At 48.4% G+C, this 17,350-nt stretch overlaps 1 protein-coding gene across 4 annotated transcripts in view; it reads right to left on the bottom strand.

Annotated features, from left to right (window-relative positions):
* ARHGEF9 (Cdc42 guanine nucleotide exchange factor 9) overlaps positions 1-17,350 on the bottom strand; it is a 204,332-nt gene that overhangs the window by 166,033 nt on the left and 20,949 nt on the right. For all 4 annotated transcript variants that reach the window (XM_027705515.1, XM_027705513.1, XM_027705516.1 and 1 more), the window contains exons 2-5: positions 13,949-15,556; positions 12,873-13,306; positions 5,770-5,917; positions 3,239-3,348 (exon numbers count right to left, since the gene is read on the bottom strand). In XM_027705515.1, coding sequence (XP_027561316.1) covers positions 3,239-3,348; positions 5,770-5,917; positions 12,873-13,306; positions 13,949-15,488 — 2,232 coding nt within the window. In that variant the 5' untranslated portion in view covers positions 15,489-15,556. The remainder of the gene's footprint in view (positions 1-3,238; positions 3,349-5,769; positions 5,918-12,872; positions 13,307-13,948; positions 15,557-17,350) is intronic.

The following is a 17,350-nucleotide window of genomic DNA, read 5'->3' as shown; positions in this document are numbered from 1 at the left end:
TTCTCCAGGCTGAAAAGTGTACTCTGGAAAGAAAATAAAATACTGAAAGCTTTCAGAAGTCATGTCAGTTTGACCCTCTTTATTTTTTACCTGCTTTTTCAAATCAGGAGAGAAATAAAAAATAATTGTATGGCTTTACATGTACCACCCTCTAGTGCTTCAGTTTTCTTATTCCTCCTATGAAGTGGGAACAATAAACTGCACCTACTCCACAGAAAACTTCTCCAGCTTGTGCCCAGACTTGCAGACTCTTTGGTTAAGAGAATAGAGCCACAAGCAGCAAGAAAAAACACAGGTTTGTGCATGCACACATGCACTCCCAGGATAAAAATCAGATGGAGACATTTGCCCTTCTCTCCCCTCTCCTTCAACTACATTTTGCCATCCCTGCTCTCTTTTAATATGCAGTCAGCTGATAACAGATGTGACAAACAATAAAGGGTGGTCTTGATAAGGGGATTCCTCCTTGGGCTTAGGATCAGCCCCTCAGCCCAGACTTCTGGGTTAGCAGGTAGTTAAGAGATGCCATTTCTAACTCACACATACAACTCCACAATTAAAAAAAAAAGAAAGAAATAAAAAAGAAAGAAGAGGGGAATGTTCTTGCCAAAATCTGCACGTTGTGCAGAGCAAAGAAGAAGCAGCTTCTGAGGGTTCACAAAGCAGCTGCTCATCAACAGCTTTGGAGTTTTGAAGGCCATGCAGTGATACCAATGTATCAGTGCTCTTCTTGCACAACCACCCTCACCCCTCCGAGGGCCAGGATGGCCCTGGTGCCCCTAAGACAAGCCTGATGCTTTGCCAGTCTCCTCTTGCTCTCTCCTCAGCTCACACACTCCCATCCAAGAAGAAAATCAGGCACAGTTTCTGCAGAAGCCTGGCCTCTGCTTTGGAAGTATAAATCACCCCTTTCTGCACTAGCTCTGTCACCTGACTGGTGTCAGCTGTCAGTGAAGGCACCTGACAAGCGACACAGCCAAGCCCACAAGTCTTACCTCAAATTTATAAATCTTGCCAGAGTACAAATTTCTTTCTGGCAAAGAGATGATTTACAGACCTGCAGATCTTCATTGAGCTTGGGGCAGAGGCAACAGATGAGTTTTCCAGCACTGCTGTTGTGAGCCACATTTAGAGATCCTGCTCTTGCAGCACTGGCACAGTACCCCTGATTTATAAACCCCAGCAGAGGTTTCACACCTGCCTGTTTGCCATAATTCAGGCTGAGCAACAAGCTGCCTAATGGTAGCTCTGAACAAGTCTCTGTTCTCTGCCCAGTGGTGCACAGACCTTTGGCATGGCCGTGTCTGAGCCAAACACCACCCACAGATCTCTGTGCTCGTGAGAAGCTCATGTCCCCTTCCAGCTCCACATCTTCCCTAGATACCACTACTGGAGAAGCAGAGTTTCTTAGCTAAGCCTTCTCAAACTTCAGCAGGGCTTTTGGTTTGCAGAGGTTTCAGTTTTCCACTGGCTCTCTAAGGGTCTCTCATATCAGGCTCTGTATACAACCAGAAACAGCTCAGGATATGGACCATTCAGGAGCAATTCTGTGTCAAAACAGAACAGCACCTTGGCTTCCAGGAGGGCCTCAAGGACAGCTGTGAAAGCTGCAAAGGCTCCTCTTCAGAGATTAATAAAGTGATTAAAGTAGACCAAATATATCCATGCACTGGTCAGTACCAGATTCTGAACATGGAAACAGTTAATGAATAGCAGACCTGATGACATTCCAAGGTCAGACCTGCACACTGTACAACAGGATACTTCACTGCTGTACTGCTCTGCAGTCACCTGCCTCTGTCGTGGCCCCAAGGACAAACAGCTTTATTGGATCTGAATCTATCTTCCAGGAACTTAGATGATCCAAGCTTTGGATGTTCAGCTTGTCTAAAACTAAAACAGCCTTTCTGAGCTGAAAGAAGCAGTTCATGTCTGGAAAGCAAGGTAAGACCCAAAGGGAAGGGAGAGAAAAGGAAGGGCTGAACTCCCTGTCTTATCTATCCCTCTGGCTTTTATCTCAGCCCACAAAAAAATCAGGAAAGAAAACAGCAGTGATGCAAAATGGCATCCCAGAAAGGCACAAGTGACCGAAAAACCAATGGTCCATCCCTGCACGTGTTCCCTGGAATCCAACACCCAACCCAAGGATGGAGAAGTCAGTCTCATTTACTGCCAACTTACTGCTTGTATGATGGAAAAACAGGCACAGAGGCCAGGTCCTCCCTGGAAATCACATTTCAGGAAGGCAGTTCATCAGATATCAAAGGGAAAACGAATACAATAGAGGTCTGGTAGGGAAGGACAGTAGTGGGGCGGGAAAGAGCCACAGAGACACAACCACAGGTCAGTCCCCCCTCTCGATTCCAGCAGGGAAATTCCTGGCTCCCAGATCATCCTGTGTTTGTCTGTCCTAGAGGAACAACAAGGGCCAAAATTCTTCTGCCATACTCACTAGAAAACTCTCCTTGCACTACATTGCAAGCTAGAAAATCTGTTGGGTTTTGGACAACCCAGAGTGTGATATATTGGGTACCAGTGAAACCAGACTCACAAATACTACAAATCCAAAACAAGATCATGGAATAGCCAAGGTCTCCAGACCTCAAGCACAGCAAAAAAAACCAAGCCCCACCCAAGCAAGGAAACGTATCAGACAAATTATGCAATTTTTGCCATATTTTCCTGAATTTTTCCCAGAGAAAGACGTGAACATCCCCAGGCCCACGACAGCTTTTACTTCCCCTGCGAGAAGCATCATTCACAGAAAAAGAACAAAGTGGATTGTGCCTCTATCTGCAAAACACTTTGGGAGAGAATCAATGACATGAATTTGTCACTGAGACGGTGCTGGGGGCAGTACCAAACTCAAAGGACACATGACTAAAAAAGGAGGGGCAAAAATAAATCCATCAAAACCATGGAGCAGATCTAAAGGTGATGTGGAACATCACCTGCAAGGGACATTCAGCCACAGGGAATGGAGGCTCAGTGCCTCCATCACACCAGAAAGATTCCAATACACATTGAAGGAAAGCTAATTCAGGGGAAAGCATAATACACCTGTTCTTTTATTGCCACCAAATAACTCTAATAACAAAAAAATCCCCGTGTGTGGCTGGAGGAACCACGGCCTGAGGGAGCTGTTAGCAAAGCAGATTGTTAGTTTGCCAGGCTGCACACATAGCAGGTAAATCCCACCCCTGAGACAGGCAGAGGCACATTCCACACTGCACCTTACCCTACTGATCTGCAGTTTCTCAGCTCCAGGCTTGAAGAGGTTCCACCGACGGCCACCGTTCCTGCAGTTCCCGCGCACCTTCAGAGTCTTTGAAGCCTGTTCGTTCTCAGCTGCCAGGAGAAAATCCACAGGAAGGGGGAAAAAAAAAAAGAATGACAAAAGATAAATGCTGTGCTTTAGCTCAGGCTGGGGGCGGAGGCTGTTCTTTTAAATGAAAGAAACAAAATTGTTTGCAAGAGACTCATTCAACCTCTCCTTTAGAAAAAGAGAGCAGAGGGTATATTTAGGTGCTTTATTCAGTGCTCTTGGGATACAAGAGAAATAGTGCAGCTTGGATACTACAAAAACACAGGCACAAGAGAGCAGAGCCTGGAGCCACATCCCGAGGTGGGGTCAGACAGTCTGGGTGTGGAGCCAGGATGCTCCGCCAGGAGCTCCAGGAAGCAGGAGACCCCCGTCTGCACACACAGGGCAACAGCTCCCTGGCCATCACTGACACCAGCACCACTGTAGCAGGACCTGCAGAATTCCCAGCTGGACAGTCACTGTGGGCTATATGACGCCAGGTCTTGGAGAAAACAAAAATGGAAAAGGCAAAAAAAGCTTGTTTTTTTTAAGGAAACTGGGCTAGTTCTCACCCCAAGCATTTCAGGCCAGCCCCTCACAGATGCAGTTCTGCTCTAGTTTTAAGCAAGCAATACCACTTACACCAAACCTCAGCCTGGCCCTGCAGATGGCATGTACCCAGGCACAAAGCAGCTTGCAAAGGAGAGGCAAATGAGCTCTACTTTTCCAATCAACCCAAATTTTCATCTCCCCATCCTATCCCACTCTCATTTTGAGGTGAGGCTGCCATTCTGTGTGAGACCAGAGTCTTTCCCTCCCACAATTAGCAAGCGATTAATCCCTTTTTCCATCAGGCTTCCATCTGGCCTGGAGGCACAGGCACTGGGAGGAAGGAAACAGGGCTGGGCACCGCACCTGCCCCCCAGCAGCTGCCAGCACAGGTACGTGTGGGCCAGGCAGGGCACATGGATGTGTAACCACACCCCCACGGCTGTTCCCAACCCCTGGAGCCTTGTCATCCCTCTCACGGAGAAAGGCACCTACAGAAAACAGCCATATTCTAGAATTCTTCCCTACAAGATGCACAGTGCTGAATTTCTATTTCCTTATGTGCCTCTAACCCAGGCAGAGCTTTCAGACTGTCAGTCATGAGGGGTTTGAAACCAGCACAAATGGTCCCAGGCTTTGGGAGAGTGGAGACCCCCAAACCAAACAGGTTGGGGCCCTGCTTTGCCCAGTACTGAGAGCAGCGGAGCAGGGGCCCTGCTGCAGGCTGGGTGGGCAGCAATCCTGATTTTCTTCCAGCGTTGCTGGGAGAGAGATTGCACTGAGACCTATTTCCTGAACACTGATGCTGATGCAGGCAGCCTGCTGCTATTTTTAGCAATACACACTTCACTTTGGAGGCTCAGGGAGAGCCAGGCTGCAGCACGATGCCGATTATAGCAGCAGGCTGCTCCCGGCTCCAGCGCCCACGGGCCATGGAGTAGCACCTGGGAGCGGCGGTAAACCTGGGAACGCTCCCGCTGAGATGTGGGTGACTCCCCATGTGCCAGCAACGTGTGCACCCCGACAGCACAGCCAGCAACTCACAGAAGAGGCAGCCAATTTGCCTTGTCCTTCCTAGTTGTTCTCAACCCTGATGTGCTGCCACCATCCATCAACTGCTTGGATCCCCGGTGCGCTCCCGAGCGATGCCAGCACAGTCTGGCAGCACTCCCGTGCTTGCCCATTGCTAAATCACAGGATTCTTCATGCCAGCAGTATCCCTTCAGGAAATCATCTCCTTACTCTAATTATCAATCTCTTTAATTAGGAGGTTCAAAAATGATGTCATCTATTCAACCATCAGCCAATTTACCTGCCAACACAAGACCCTGCCAGCAAATACATTCCGTAGTGCTCTCTCTAGCATCGTGAGCAGGACAAACGCAGGACAGCTCACCCCAGTCTTTGGCTCATGAGATTCCCTTCTTGATGAAGAAAAGTACCCAAGCACAAGAGGAAAAACAACTCCTCACTTCTTGTTGTCTTTCCCAACAAACGAGACTTGAGTTGTGATCTCAGCATCCATCACCACTCACCACCTCCAAACGATGAGTACTCACGACAGAGGATTCTAAGAGGACAGAGAAAACTACCAAATGTAAACTCACACAGAAGTTGCTGAACACCTTTTACACCTTATGTGCCTACCTGTTCATCTTCTCATAACCAAATTACAGGGACTGTGTTCAGACACATTAAAGAGAGAAAGCAGCCTTATTTCCTAAACACGCTATACACAAAGAGACCTTATTAGCCAGAAAGCAACTCCTCAGTATGGGGCTATCGGAGCTCCCTCACCTGATGCCAGGCGTGTAACGAGCCACATTCCTCACTTTTGCACCCATCCCACCCTTGGCTGGCTCTGCAGGAGGGGTGGCACCGAGACACCCGGGGGAGGAAGATGCAGAGCTACTCACCACGCCGCCGCAGCAGGTGCTGCATGCGCCCGCCCAGCTGGTCCAGCCCCTGCGGGGTGCTCTGCGACAGCGGCTCCGAGCGGCACCTCTCCACCAAGACCTTGAAGGGTGGCGCTTGTGGGGACGGCTGAGGAGGATGGGACACTGGCTGCCAAAAGAAGGGACAGAGAAGAATTTTACCAGTGAGTCAAACTTCAGGCAAAGCAATCACAGAACATATAACAATACACAGAATTTCCAGGACAGAGCACACCTCGGACTGCCCGCTGCATGTCTGACTGCGAGATCAAGACCTGCTGGCTCTGCTGCTGGAGCCCCCAGTGCCCCCATTGCAGGGGGCTCATCCCTGGAACACAGCAGTGTTTGAGTCCAACAGCTCCCAGTGGCATTGAGCGACCAAGGCACTTCTGGGAGTAACACCAATGGAGCTATCTGCTTCCAGCACAGCATTTAGGCTACTCTCACGTTCCCAGCTCCCAGCAGGAGCACATGCAGGAGGGAATTAGCTGGTGCTGAGGACACAGGACCAGATAAAACATCTGGGGTTGGCTTCACAATGTGCAATGAGGGCTGGCTGCTTGCTAAGGGATAGCAAACAGCAGCCAAGGACATAAACTGGTTGGCAGGATGGGGTCTCACCCGCCAGCCCCACCAGAGCAAAGGACCAGGCCAGGCCTGGAGATGGCAGCCAGGGTCAGCCAGACTTCAGATCATCAGGCAGGTCCCAGGTGAAGCTGGTGAGTCACAGATCAGGGGCAGGCCCATGAGGGGAATCTCTGCAGGTTCCTCTGACCATCCATTACAGGGGTCATCAACAACACACCCCTCTAACACCATTTTCTCTCTAATGTTTGTAGCAGCCACCACAGCAATTGGTTTTGTCCTTTTTTTCAGTTATTACAGTGTGTCTTATCTCCTGGGAGAACACACCTTACAGCCCTTGCGATGTTTCAGATGGTCCAAAAGCAAGGATGGGGCAAACCACAGCACTTATAAGAAATCTGGGACCTCCTTCTCTGAAAACACCCAGGTACATTTTTAGCAAAACTAGACCAACTATTTTTCCTAAAAGATTCACAGAGGAAAGCAGAAATTATCACAGCAGTTTCTCTGGAGCTGACTGATGACATCAGCTAACAAGACATGTTACTGGTCTATCAAATATTACTTGCATGAGTAAAATAGTTCCAGTTGATGGAAGCACCCATATAGTGGTCAAATACCCAGTTATACCTTAACAGTTGGTAACCCAAAGAATTAGCATATAGAGCTAACTGGAGAAAAATGTTGGAGGTTTCCTCACTCCAACTTTTATTTTTCTATTCCAGGAGGAAAAGTTCCTGAAAAAGACAACTGTGCCGTGACATTTTGCAGAATGGAATGTCCTTTGTAAAAACATCACAATTCAAACTCCTACTTTTCATTTTATTCTCTATGACATGTGACACCATGGAAGTCTTGTGTATAATCTTAGAGTCAAGAAATCAGAAGAAAAATCATTTGACAAAGGTCAGGAGAAGCAGACAGGAGGTGTTTCCTTCTGGGAGGCTTCTGCCCCCCATCAGAGATACACCCATCACACTTCCAGGGCCCTGATAATAGCTGAGTGCCTGGGATGGTTTGGTGGATGTCTCAGGACTCCAGCAGCCCGTTTTCACTGATGGGCTCTTATTTTCATTTAAAGCAGACAGGCTGTAATTACCCCAAAGGCACAGTGGGAAGCTGTGGATGAATTAAGGCTCCATCTCCCATTGCCTGCTCCCAGCACTGTATCCAGTGACCCAGGACACTCCTCTGGGCTGGGTAACAGCTGGGAGGAGGTAAAAGCCAAAGAAAACCTTCCATCCAGGGAAGTTTTGCACACACAGCCCCTTTAGCACAGACCCAGAGGTTCCCATTCCTATCACTACTCTGATGGCACCACAGAGGTGGCCTGTTGTAACTTTTGAGCCTGGGAATGAGACACAACAAGCAAAACATGTGGAAATCTCAATTATCCATGTGTTCTGTGGCTGGTTATATATACATGCGAAGCCCTTCAGCTTTGCACACTCAACCTGCCTTTCCCTGACAATGCTAAAAATATGTTTCCCAAAAAAAACCTCTACCCCACTACAGATAGCACTAAATATAGGCTTTAATTCAAGATTTTCCTAGCACCTCATGGTTATTACGAATACAAAAATCTGAACAGCTTGGAGATAGGCTTTAGAGGTTTTGTCTTCTCTAAAAATAAGATGATTGTCAGACATAACCATATTGAAAGCCATAAATACCCCAAATCTTAATTCTGCAAGTAAATTGCACCTCACTGCAGACAGGAATACAGTGCTCTTTTGGCAACAGCAGGATTTGGAAAGTAAAGCACTGTTTCTTAATTTGGAAGGACTATAAAGTCTTTTGTAAGCAGCAGACTGAGGAACTGAATAACCAGGAGATGAAGAGAGCTCTGAAGATCAACTCTCCAAGACACCACTTCCTGGTCAGTGCCATTCAAGAGTGGGAGGGAAGGAATAAATTGACTCAGCAATCCCATCTCTGCAGCTGCTCCCGACATGTTCTGCAGCAGAGAGACAATAAAACAATCTCAAGCTAAAGGTCACTATGAACTTGCTGGGCATCACCTGCAACTTCTCATCAAACACAGAAAAAAAAGTTGCTGTATCTTCCTCTCGTGAAAAGACACTTGCAGCTGCACTAAAGCAAAACCCCAAACCTGTGGGAGGATCTGAGATATGCCCCAGCTATCAGACAGCAGATCTGCAAACCCATCCTCTGGCATGTGCACGCTCAGGCAAATCAGTAAGCCTGTGCTTCCAGTCGGACCCACTGCACAGGGAGAGGCTCCCATTTTCCCACACAGAGCACACAGTGCAGGAACCACCAAACCTATTAATGCCTGAAAGCACCGACCCTGCCCCAGCCCTCTGGGCCACTCAGAGCACCATCACACTCCACAGCAGGGAGCACTGGGACAGGTTGGCCCCTAAGAGGCAAAAACTCAACAGCTGCTCAAGAGAAGCATCTGCTGTGATGCTGAGGAGTGAGTTTGATCACACTGCGCCTTACAGAGCCCTGAAACCAAACTGTCTGGAAAACCTGGGCATCCCACTGGCCTGGCACCTCATCCCATGGTTCACACACCGCTTGCCCAGGTTGGCAAGCCTGTAGAAATGTCATTGTCCCACTTCTGGCAATCCTAATTCCCCCGGAGAACGGCCCCACAAACACAACTGGTGTCTGTGCACAGCCACAACAGCCAGAAGCAAGCAGGAGGCTGCAAACTTTCTGGAGATAAAATCCAAAATCCTAGGGAAAAAGGGAAGGTTTGCTGTTCCATAAAAATCACCTCCTATTTCACGAATGAGCCAGCAGAGGGCACAGAAAGACTGCAGTGAAACCCCTCTGCTCTGTCACTGCGAGGGTGACACGAACCCAAAAGATCCACGGGGCTCAGTCCCAGTGGGTGGCTCTGGGATGAGCAGGGACGATCTCTGCCGGCAATAAATCCAACAGTTGTTTCTGGGCCCTAAAAACTCTAAACTGATACCTAAAATATGATCTCAGATGCATATTCTTGCAACCTTTCCTCATGTCATTCCAAAGGAGGTATCAAATCCCCCACAAACCTTGTCCAAGGACACAACATGTAGTTTGAAACCCTGATGTGAAGCTGGAACTGCAAACTAATCTACGTGGTATCAAAGCTTCCTTACACTTCAACGTCATCTCAAGCTACTACAAGTGGTCAAAGACAATTCCTGGGGCTATGACTGACTCCCTGCAGCAGCAGTCTTCCTACTGGGATGCTTTAGAGGCAGGATGAGGATAATTCCCTTCAGTGGAGGCATGGAAAATGGAAATTTCTAGAGTTTGCAACTGTCCAAAACTTAGTAAAGCCTCCATCTCATCTTTTACTCCATTTCTCATCTCTCACAAAACAAGGAAGGCACCTTCATTCCAGAGATGCAGCAGTGTGAATGGAGTAATTAATTTCCCATTAGAATCTATATGACCTTTACTGTTCTTCCAATTCTTCAAAACATTTTATCTCCACTGTTTCACAAGTTTCCAGAGCACAGGAGAACTTGGGATGGTGTCTGAAAGCAATTGTCAGGGGGACAGTTTGAGAAGTAAGTGGGTTCTACCTTTCTACAGCTGCTCTTATTAAATGCTGTTGCAATGCTATTTCCTTTACAGCACAAAGATCAAATCCTGCTGAGCTGTTACTTACCCATAAAATCGGTTAGCTCCTGCCCAAAGACATTACAACTTTAAAAGGCAAGGCCAGGAAAGCAAGAAACAGGAGCATTAATTGCAGGAGAGTACAGCTAAACAGATTTACTTACTGCCAGAACCAACATGTATGTCCCCCAAACACCACTCCAGCATCCCTGGTACTACACCAGCCTCAGCCTCTCACATCAGCTCCTCACAGATTTGGGCACGAGCCTCAGCAGGAACCAGTACTTTTGCGCTTTCTGTGGGACAATGTGGAAGTTGTTTGGAAAATACTTTCTTCCCTACACTGCTCACAAACTGTAAAACTGCTGGGGAACTTGCCTACAGCAGCTGGCCAAGCCAAGCCAAGCCAAGCCAAGCCAAGCCAAGCCACCCTGGCCTGGCAGCACCTTCTCCCTGCTTGAGGTTGAGCATTTCCCTTAAAATACAAAGCCTTCAGTTAATCACAGCAGCCTGGAGGCAGCAGGGCCAACAACTGTCCTGGGGAACAGGTGCCAGCAAAGAGCTGGATTTAGCCCTAAAACAATAAGAGGCTGGAGTTTGCTGCCGCTGTCACGCTCAGGCTGAAGTTCCTCCTCTTCCACGTTTATTTTTGGTCAAACGTTTCCAAGTGCCGCTCCCTGATGAGAGATAGGCGAGCAAATCCCTGGGGGATCTCAGGTCAGTTGTTACTGGAGCTGCTGGAGGACTCTCCAGGTCTGTTCCCATCCCAGAGCATCCTTCCATTAGCCTCACTTTGACTGCTCCGGGTTTGCTGCTGCTGACAATCCATTTCCAAATCTGCAGGGTGAGTCTCTGGGATGCAGGAGGTGTTTACAACCCAGGAGGGGGCTCTCTGCTCTCCCTTCCACCCCACGGCTGCTCCTGCCCAGGGAGGAAGCGGCGGCAGCCCAGAGGTCGCGCTGCTACCGCCACGCTCGACGGGAACGCGGGGGAGGTTTCCTGCCCAGTTATCTCAAGCACCATATTTAAGCTTCTTGGTAATGTTTGTAACCTGCAGCAGCTGAGCTGGGACTTACAGCATCTCCTGTTCACACAGCTGAGCTGGGATTCTGCCCAGGGACCACACATGCAGCCACTGCCCTCAGCCAGTGGAGATATGGCTGCCCTGCACTGTTCTTCTCTGCTCCACTCAATCCTTTGGTGCCTCTCTTATCTTGCTTAGTCCCTGCGAAGGGATATCAAACCACAGCCCTCTCAAGCTCCTCCTAAAAACATTTCTTCCAGAGACCACAAGAAGTGAGCAACCACTACTCGCCCCACCTCTGGAGTGCCTGGAATTACACAGTGAGCTGTCCGTAATTTGTTGTATTACACAAAACAGAGCAGAAAAACAAATCCAGGAATAGCTAACAATGCTCCTGCCCGTTTTAGCTAGGAGTCAGAACTTCAGATTGTTTCCCCCCATCATTTCTAATTTGCTGCCAATTTTCAAACGCTTCCCCTCTTGGCTCAGAAGCTACAGTGACCCCTTTTCCAACAGGGAACAGCGTCATCACTTCTGGAATATCTCTGGTCTCTCCAAGCCCGAAAGGAAAGGAGGAAGTTTCTTCACAAAACTGACCCAATTTCCCTACCTGGCACCTTAAAAAAAAAAAGTCATAATTTCAGCTTCGTCTCATCAGCAGGGAACCAGCTGAGCTGATCACATTGGGTCCTGCCATGGTTTTCCCACAATTCCACAACTGGCACAGAGTGACAGAGACTGGCACAGCTGATAGGACTGTCACTGCTCACACTTTCTGCTGCACAGATACACTTGTGCAGGTGATAAAGCGATGGGATGAGAGTTATGGGATAGTCTGTCAGCTTCAGGAGCCCTTTTCTCATGCCATACATCTCCCTCCCTTATCCACGGGACTTCTGAGGTTTCCTAGCATTAAGCTAGACAAGACAGGTTTGTAATACCCGGAACCTACTGCACAATACAATGTCCACTTAAATGTTTTGACAATTTTAAGGGCTTTGAAAGACTTGCTTGTACCAAACAGGAATGTCCTGCCGTGATTAGAGCCACCATCACTGCCCACCTCTCATTCAGGGCTGGGTATTTAACATCCCAAAAGGAAACATCATTTTGTGTACAGACAGATGCAGGGAAGTGCTGACCAGACCCCTCTTGGCATAGAGTCACATTAAGAAGGTATTTTGCTCATATTATGTACCCAGATCCTAAGCAAGGCGTTCCACTACAGGCTCAGCACAAACTACTGATGCCACACAACTTCTGACATGTTTGGAGCAGGGACAAAGCTCAGTAGATCTGCCAGAGCAATGACTCAGTGAGCTCTTCGAGACGTGTTTTTATTTTTCTGTTCTTGCACTCCATGCCAGGACTCTGACAGCTATTCTGGACGCTGTGTTGTGACCACCATCATTCAGTAAAAACCAAAACCTACCACCTCTACTGTCATTTTAGGTAAGAAAACACAGGGGCCACAGTGCAATTGCTGAATGCTGTTTGTCCACAGCACACTTCAAAACTCTCCATTTGCCAAAACCACTCTTCTCAAGAGCTTCTACTTCAAATGCACTAAATGTAAAGAGGAAAAAAATTAAAGGTAGTGCCTACATCCAACTTCTGCTCCACCCTCTTCTAGAGGTACTGATACACACAAATGGCCAAAGGGCTGCAGGAGAAGCAGCTCTGGAGGTTTAACTAAGAGCTCAGGGATATGCCAGGTAACTCAGACTGATATAAAAGCTGTGTCTACTGCCACCATTCACAGAATGATCTACTGAACTGAAAAGTCCAATGAGGATGTATAAAAATGCTTTCACATACAAACCAGCTTCCTAGGATGTACAACAGTGCAGATATTATAGTAAAAGTTACTCACATTACTCAAAGTTACTCCTACCTTTCCATTTTTGAGCCGCCCAGAGGAGACAATCCTGGAGACGTGCACTTGGAAAGGCTGGTACTCTGAGCTGCAGTTAAACTCTTCCGCTCCTTCTGTGATCTCCACAGAGTTCTGTTCTACAAATGAAGTGGCTCCCCGCTTCTTAAAGCGGCCATCAGTCTGCTCCAAAACCTGCCTTTTCACTGTTGAACACTTCAAGAAAGTCACTACAGAGAAGTCAACGTCAGCAACTGCAGAACAGCCCAGGTCTGCAGCATCCAGAATATTCACAGGAAGATCTTGAGAAGGTGGCAGGTCCCTGCCCATGTTCTGACTCTTCTCCTGAGCACTGACAGTGTCTTCAGTCTCCTCAGTTGGGATTGTCTCTGGAAGGTGGATCAAAGTCTCAGTCACTGTAGAGAAGTCGCCATTGGCAGCTGGAGAATGGCCCAAGTCCACAGTATCCAGCTTATTCACAGGAAGATCTTGAGAAGGTGGCACATCCCAGCCTACAGCCTGTGCCTTCTCTGGAGTACTGCCTGAGGCCTGAGTCCCCAGCTCACCTCCAGACGAGTCTTGCAAAGGCAGCTCAGGATTTCTCAAGTCCTGATTATGCAGCTCTGCCTTTGAAAGCTCCTGAGCCACTGCTGGAGATGGATCCGTGTCTTTAGCAACCACTGGGGCACAAGCCACGTCCTCAGTACCAAGTTTAGTCGGCAATGTCTGTGGAAGGTGGATCTGAGCCTTGGTCACTGTAGAAAAGTCACCATCAGCAGCTGGAGTAGAGCCCAGGTCTGCAGCGTCCAGATTACTGACAGCAAGATCCTGCGAAGGTGGCAGGTCCCTGCCCACGATCCTCTCTAGGGTACTGCCAGTGTCTTGAGTCCCCAGCTCACCTCCAGACGAGTCTTGCAAAGGCAGCTCAGGATTTCTCAAGTCCTGAATATCCAGTTCTGCCTTTGAAAGCTCCTGAGCCACTGCTGGAGATGGATCCATGTCTTTAGCAACCACTGGAGCACAAGACATGTCCTCAGTATCAAGTTTAGTCAGCAATGCCAGTGGAAGGTGGATCTGAGCCTCAGTTTCTGGATGCAGGTCCACAGCATCCAGACTATTCATAGGAAGATCGTGAGAAAGTGGCAGGTCTCTGCCCATGACCTGTGTCTTTTCTGAAGTACTGCCCAAGTCCTGAATCGTGTCAGTCAGAGTCATCTGGGGAAGTTCAATCAGATCCTCAGAGGGCTCTTTGCTATTTAGCTCAGTGAAAGAGCCATCTGCAAGCTCTGGCAGGTGGGAGATGGATGGTTCTGGCCCAAAAGGAAAAAGTGACGTTCCATTAACCCTGTCATTCCCACTGCCCAGGGCAGAGGAACCAACCTCTTTGGATCCTTCCGTGGTTCTGCAATGCTGCATGGGCTCCTTCCCCACCACACTCTCAAAGCTCAGGTTCTCCCACGTGCCCGAATCTGGGGACTGCAGACATGCTCCCACCGTGCAGAAGGCCTTTGCGCTCTCGTTCTCAATAACCAAGCCCTCTCTGTGGGAGGCAACATCCTGCCTCCAGCCTCGGAAACTCCGCTGAGGCCTCTTCTCATCGGGGGAAAACGCCCTTGAGGAGCCTCGCAGCCTTCGAGCTGCCTCGGCCACGCTGGTCAGGAACCTCACAACCCCCCCAAAGTGAGTGGCCTTGGCGGCACCATTGGATTTTTTCCGCTGGCTGGGATTCTCCTCACATCTCGTATCAAAGTCAAAATAAGAAGAGGAATGATCAGTTTTATTTTCTAAGTTCTGGAAATTGGTTTCAGCCCTTTGATCTGGAAGCTTTGAATTATCTTTGCTAGTTAATGAAATTCCTTTCAGATAGCTCCAGACATCAGAGCTCCTTCCTCTCCGGCTCTCCTGCGGGAGCACAGCACACCTCTTTTGATTGTCCCCTTCTGCAACTGCAGGACTCTTAAGGTTTTCAAAATTCAAAGACTCGCTCTTTCTGGCTGGTATTCTGTGGCAGTTACCATCATTATCCTCACTGTGTAATCTGACACTAATATCCCTGAGACATTTACTTTCAGTGGCATCAAGTTCAGGAATGCTGATGTTCAGCTCTATGTCTTCAAAAGAGGAATCCAAATCCTCGATGTACCCCGCGTACGAGTGGCGGGAGGGCCTCCGACCGTCTCCCAGCTTTTTCACCCTGTAGACAGCTCTCTGCCTGCTGGCAGGAGGCTCCTCCTCGGGGTCACACGCCACCTGCGCTCTGGATGCTCTCAAATCCACGTTCTTGGGTGTCCTGGAGGATCTTCCCTTTTTTGATGACCGTACCCTCTCCATGAAGGATGGCTTTTTCAATTCCGAGACCTCAGAGGTAACTCCCAGCAGGATCATGGACTGAGGTCTGTCTTTACTCGTGGAGAGTCCTTTCTTTCGTCTGACGAAATTCCAAATCCGGTTGCCCTTGGTCGTCTTCTTATATCTGGGTGCTTCCTCCTGCTCGCTCGGGATTGCGTCGCTGGAGGTGCAGTGCTCAGCACCACAGGCCTCCAGCGCATCAGTGCTCCCTTCCTCCATGCTTGCTTGGAAAATCCTGTTTGCAAATCCATTGGGAACTGTCACGGGAGGAGTATGCTCTACTTCCATTGCCCTGACTTGCAAACTGGGATCAGGGGTCACGGATGCATTGTCTTCAGATTGTTTTCTTCACAAGACTGAGGGAAAAGAACAAAGGAATACAATTAGGAGCAGAAAGCTTTTTTAGGAGGCACATTTGTTAAAGCACCACAAGTCAAATCTCATCCCAGTGGCCACAGTGGTTTTGCCATTGATTCCAGGAAGGCTGAAATTTTGCTCCTAAACCACGATTAAATCTGATTTAAATGACTGAAGGTTTAGTGACCACAAATAAACTTCCTGCATTAATACAGTTACCACAAAGTATGTGCAGAATACCATGAATCACATCTTTGTTTTGCAAGCCTCTGGGACTCCAAATACATCAGAGTACATGGTGGAGAGGGAAAGAGGAAATTCCAGTGAAGTGTCCCTGCACATGTCACTGTCATCTTCACCAGCCCCATCTGCCAGGAATTGGCAACGCACTCCCAATGAGTTCAGTCTCTTCAGGGAGGCATTCAAAGTCAGGACGAGCCTTTTCCTGGAAGCAATGCAATTCTGAAATACTACAACATCAGAAACCTCATGGAATATCCAAGCCAGATTTTTCCTACTTTAGTGATGGCACCAGCACAGGAATCCCTTGCTGGAACTGGACTACTGAATGAAAGCTGCTTGGCCACCACTCAACACTGCACAAAACACACGTGATCCCCTCCAGTGAGCTCCAGTGAACAGGATTAAAAATACAGATACCCCACATAGAACAGCAATGGAAACCACTCCAAACCCTCTGTGGGAAAACAACTGAACTCCCACTCTTACAGATCCTAAAGCTTCCCTTCCCCTGAAATACCTCTGCCCTGTCTCACTGCTACAACTTCCCAGGTCCTGAATCTGGTCCTGGATTTGCTGTCTACCTTTGCATCGTGCCAGGCACTAATTGGGATTAAATCCCCTCAATTCCCAACCTTTCTCTCAGGAGGAAGAAGGAAGCAAAAGCAGCAACAATAAGGGGTACAGTCCCAGAGACTCAGGTTTGACAATGGAAAACCTCTTTTCCAGTGAGCAGAGAGAGAGCACACAGCCACACCAGCACTGTTCACAGTTCCCATATCTATAAAAAAAAATTAAAGTTACTATTTCTGTTAACACAAAGGTTATTAATGCAGCACCTGTTGCCCTGGACACCTCTTGGCCAAGGAAAGGCTCACCCTTCCACTCAGTCAAATGTAGTTGTTTCTACCTCGCCACCACATCTGTCTTACACCTGTGGATGGCAGAGACACCACAGAACTAGAGCACAGCCAAGGGAGGTTGGAAACCTTAAGAGAAACAACTTCTATCCCAGTTTTTTATGAACAACAGTCATCTGGCTTTCCATAAGCCACACCACAGGGGTTGTGCCAAGCATTTCTGGCACCAATAGCACTTAGGGTAGCAGAAATGAATGTCTGCTGCTGTGGTGGGCTGACCATGGCCAGCTGCCAGATGTCCACTCACTGTGCTGTCTCTCCCCTTCCCCACACAGGACAGGGGGGAGATAAGATGAAAAAGCTGATGGGCTGATGTAAAAATATGGTGCTCCCTTACCAATCACTGTCAGAGGCAAGCAGACTGTGACTTGGGGAAAACTGGTTTGATTTATTACCAATTACAATTGATTTGGATAATGAGAAACAAAGACAAAACTAACACAACCCCTTACCCTCACCCACCCCTTTTTTCCCAGGGCTCAACTTTCCACCTTCACTCCTGATGGACCTACCTCCCCTCCAGGGGTGCAGGGAGATCGGGAATTGGGAGAGAGACAGTCAGGGCATAACAGGTGTTCTCTCTCCTCCTCCTGCGGAGCCTCCACAGGCCACAGTTCCTGTCAGGAGAACCTG

The sequence above is a fragment of the Neopelma chrysocephalum genome, unplaced genomic scaffold (assembly GCF_003984885.1).
Source record: "Neopelma chrysocephalum unplaced genomic scaffold, ASM398488v2 Primary Assembly neopelma1_336b, whole genome shotgun sequence".
Lineage (NCBI taxonomy): Eukaryota > Metazoa > Chordata > Aves > Passeriformes > Pipridae > Neopelma > Neopelma chrysocephalum.
Note: the sequence above shows the minus strand (reverse complement) of the source record. Positions and strands in the feature narration are given on the sequence as shown.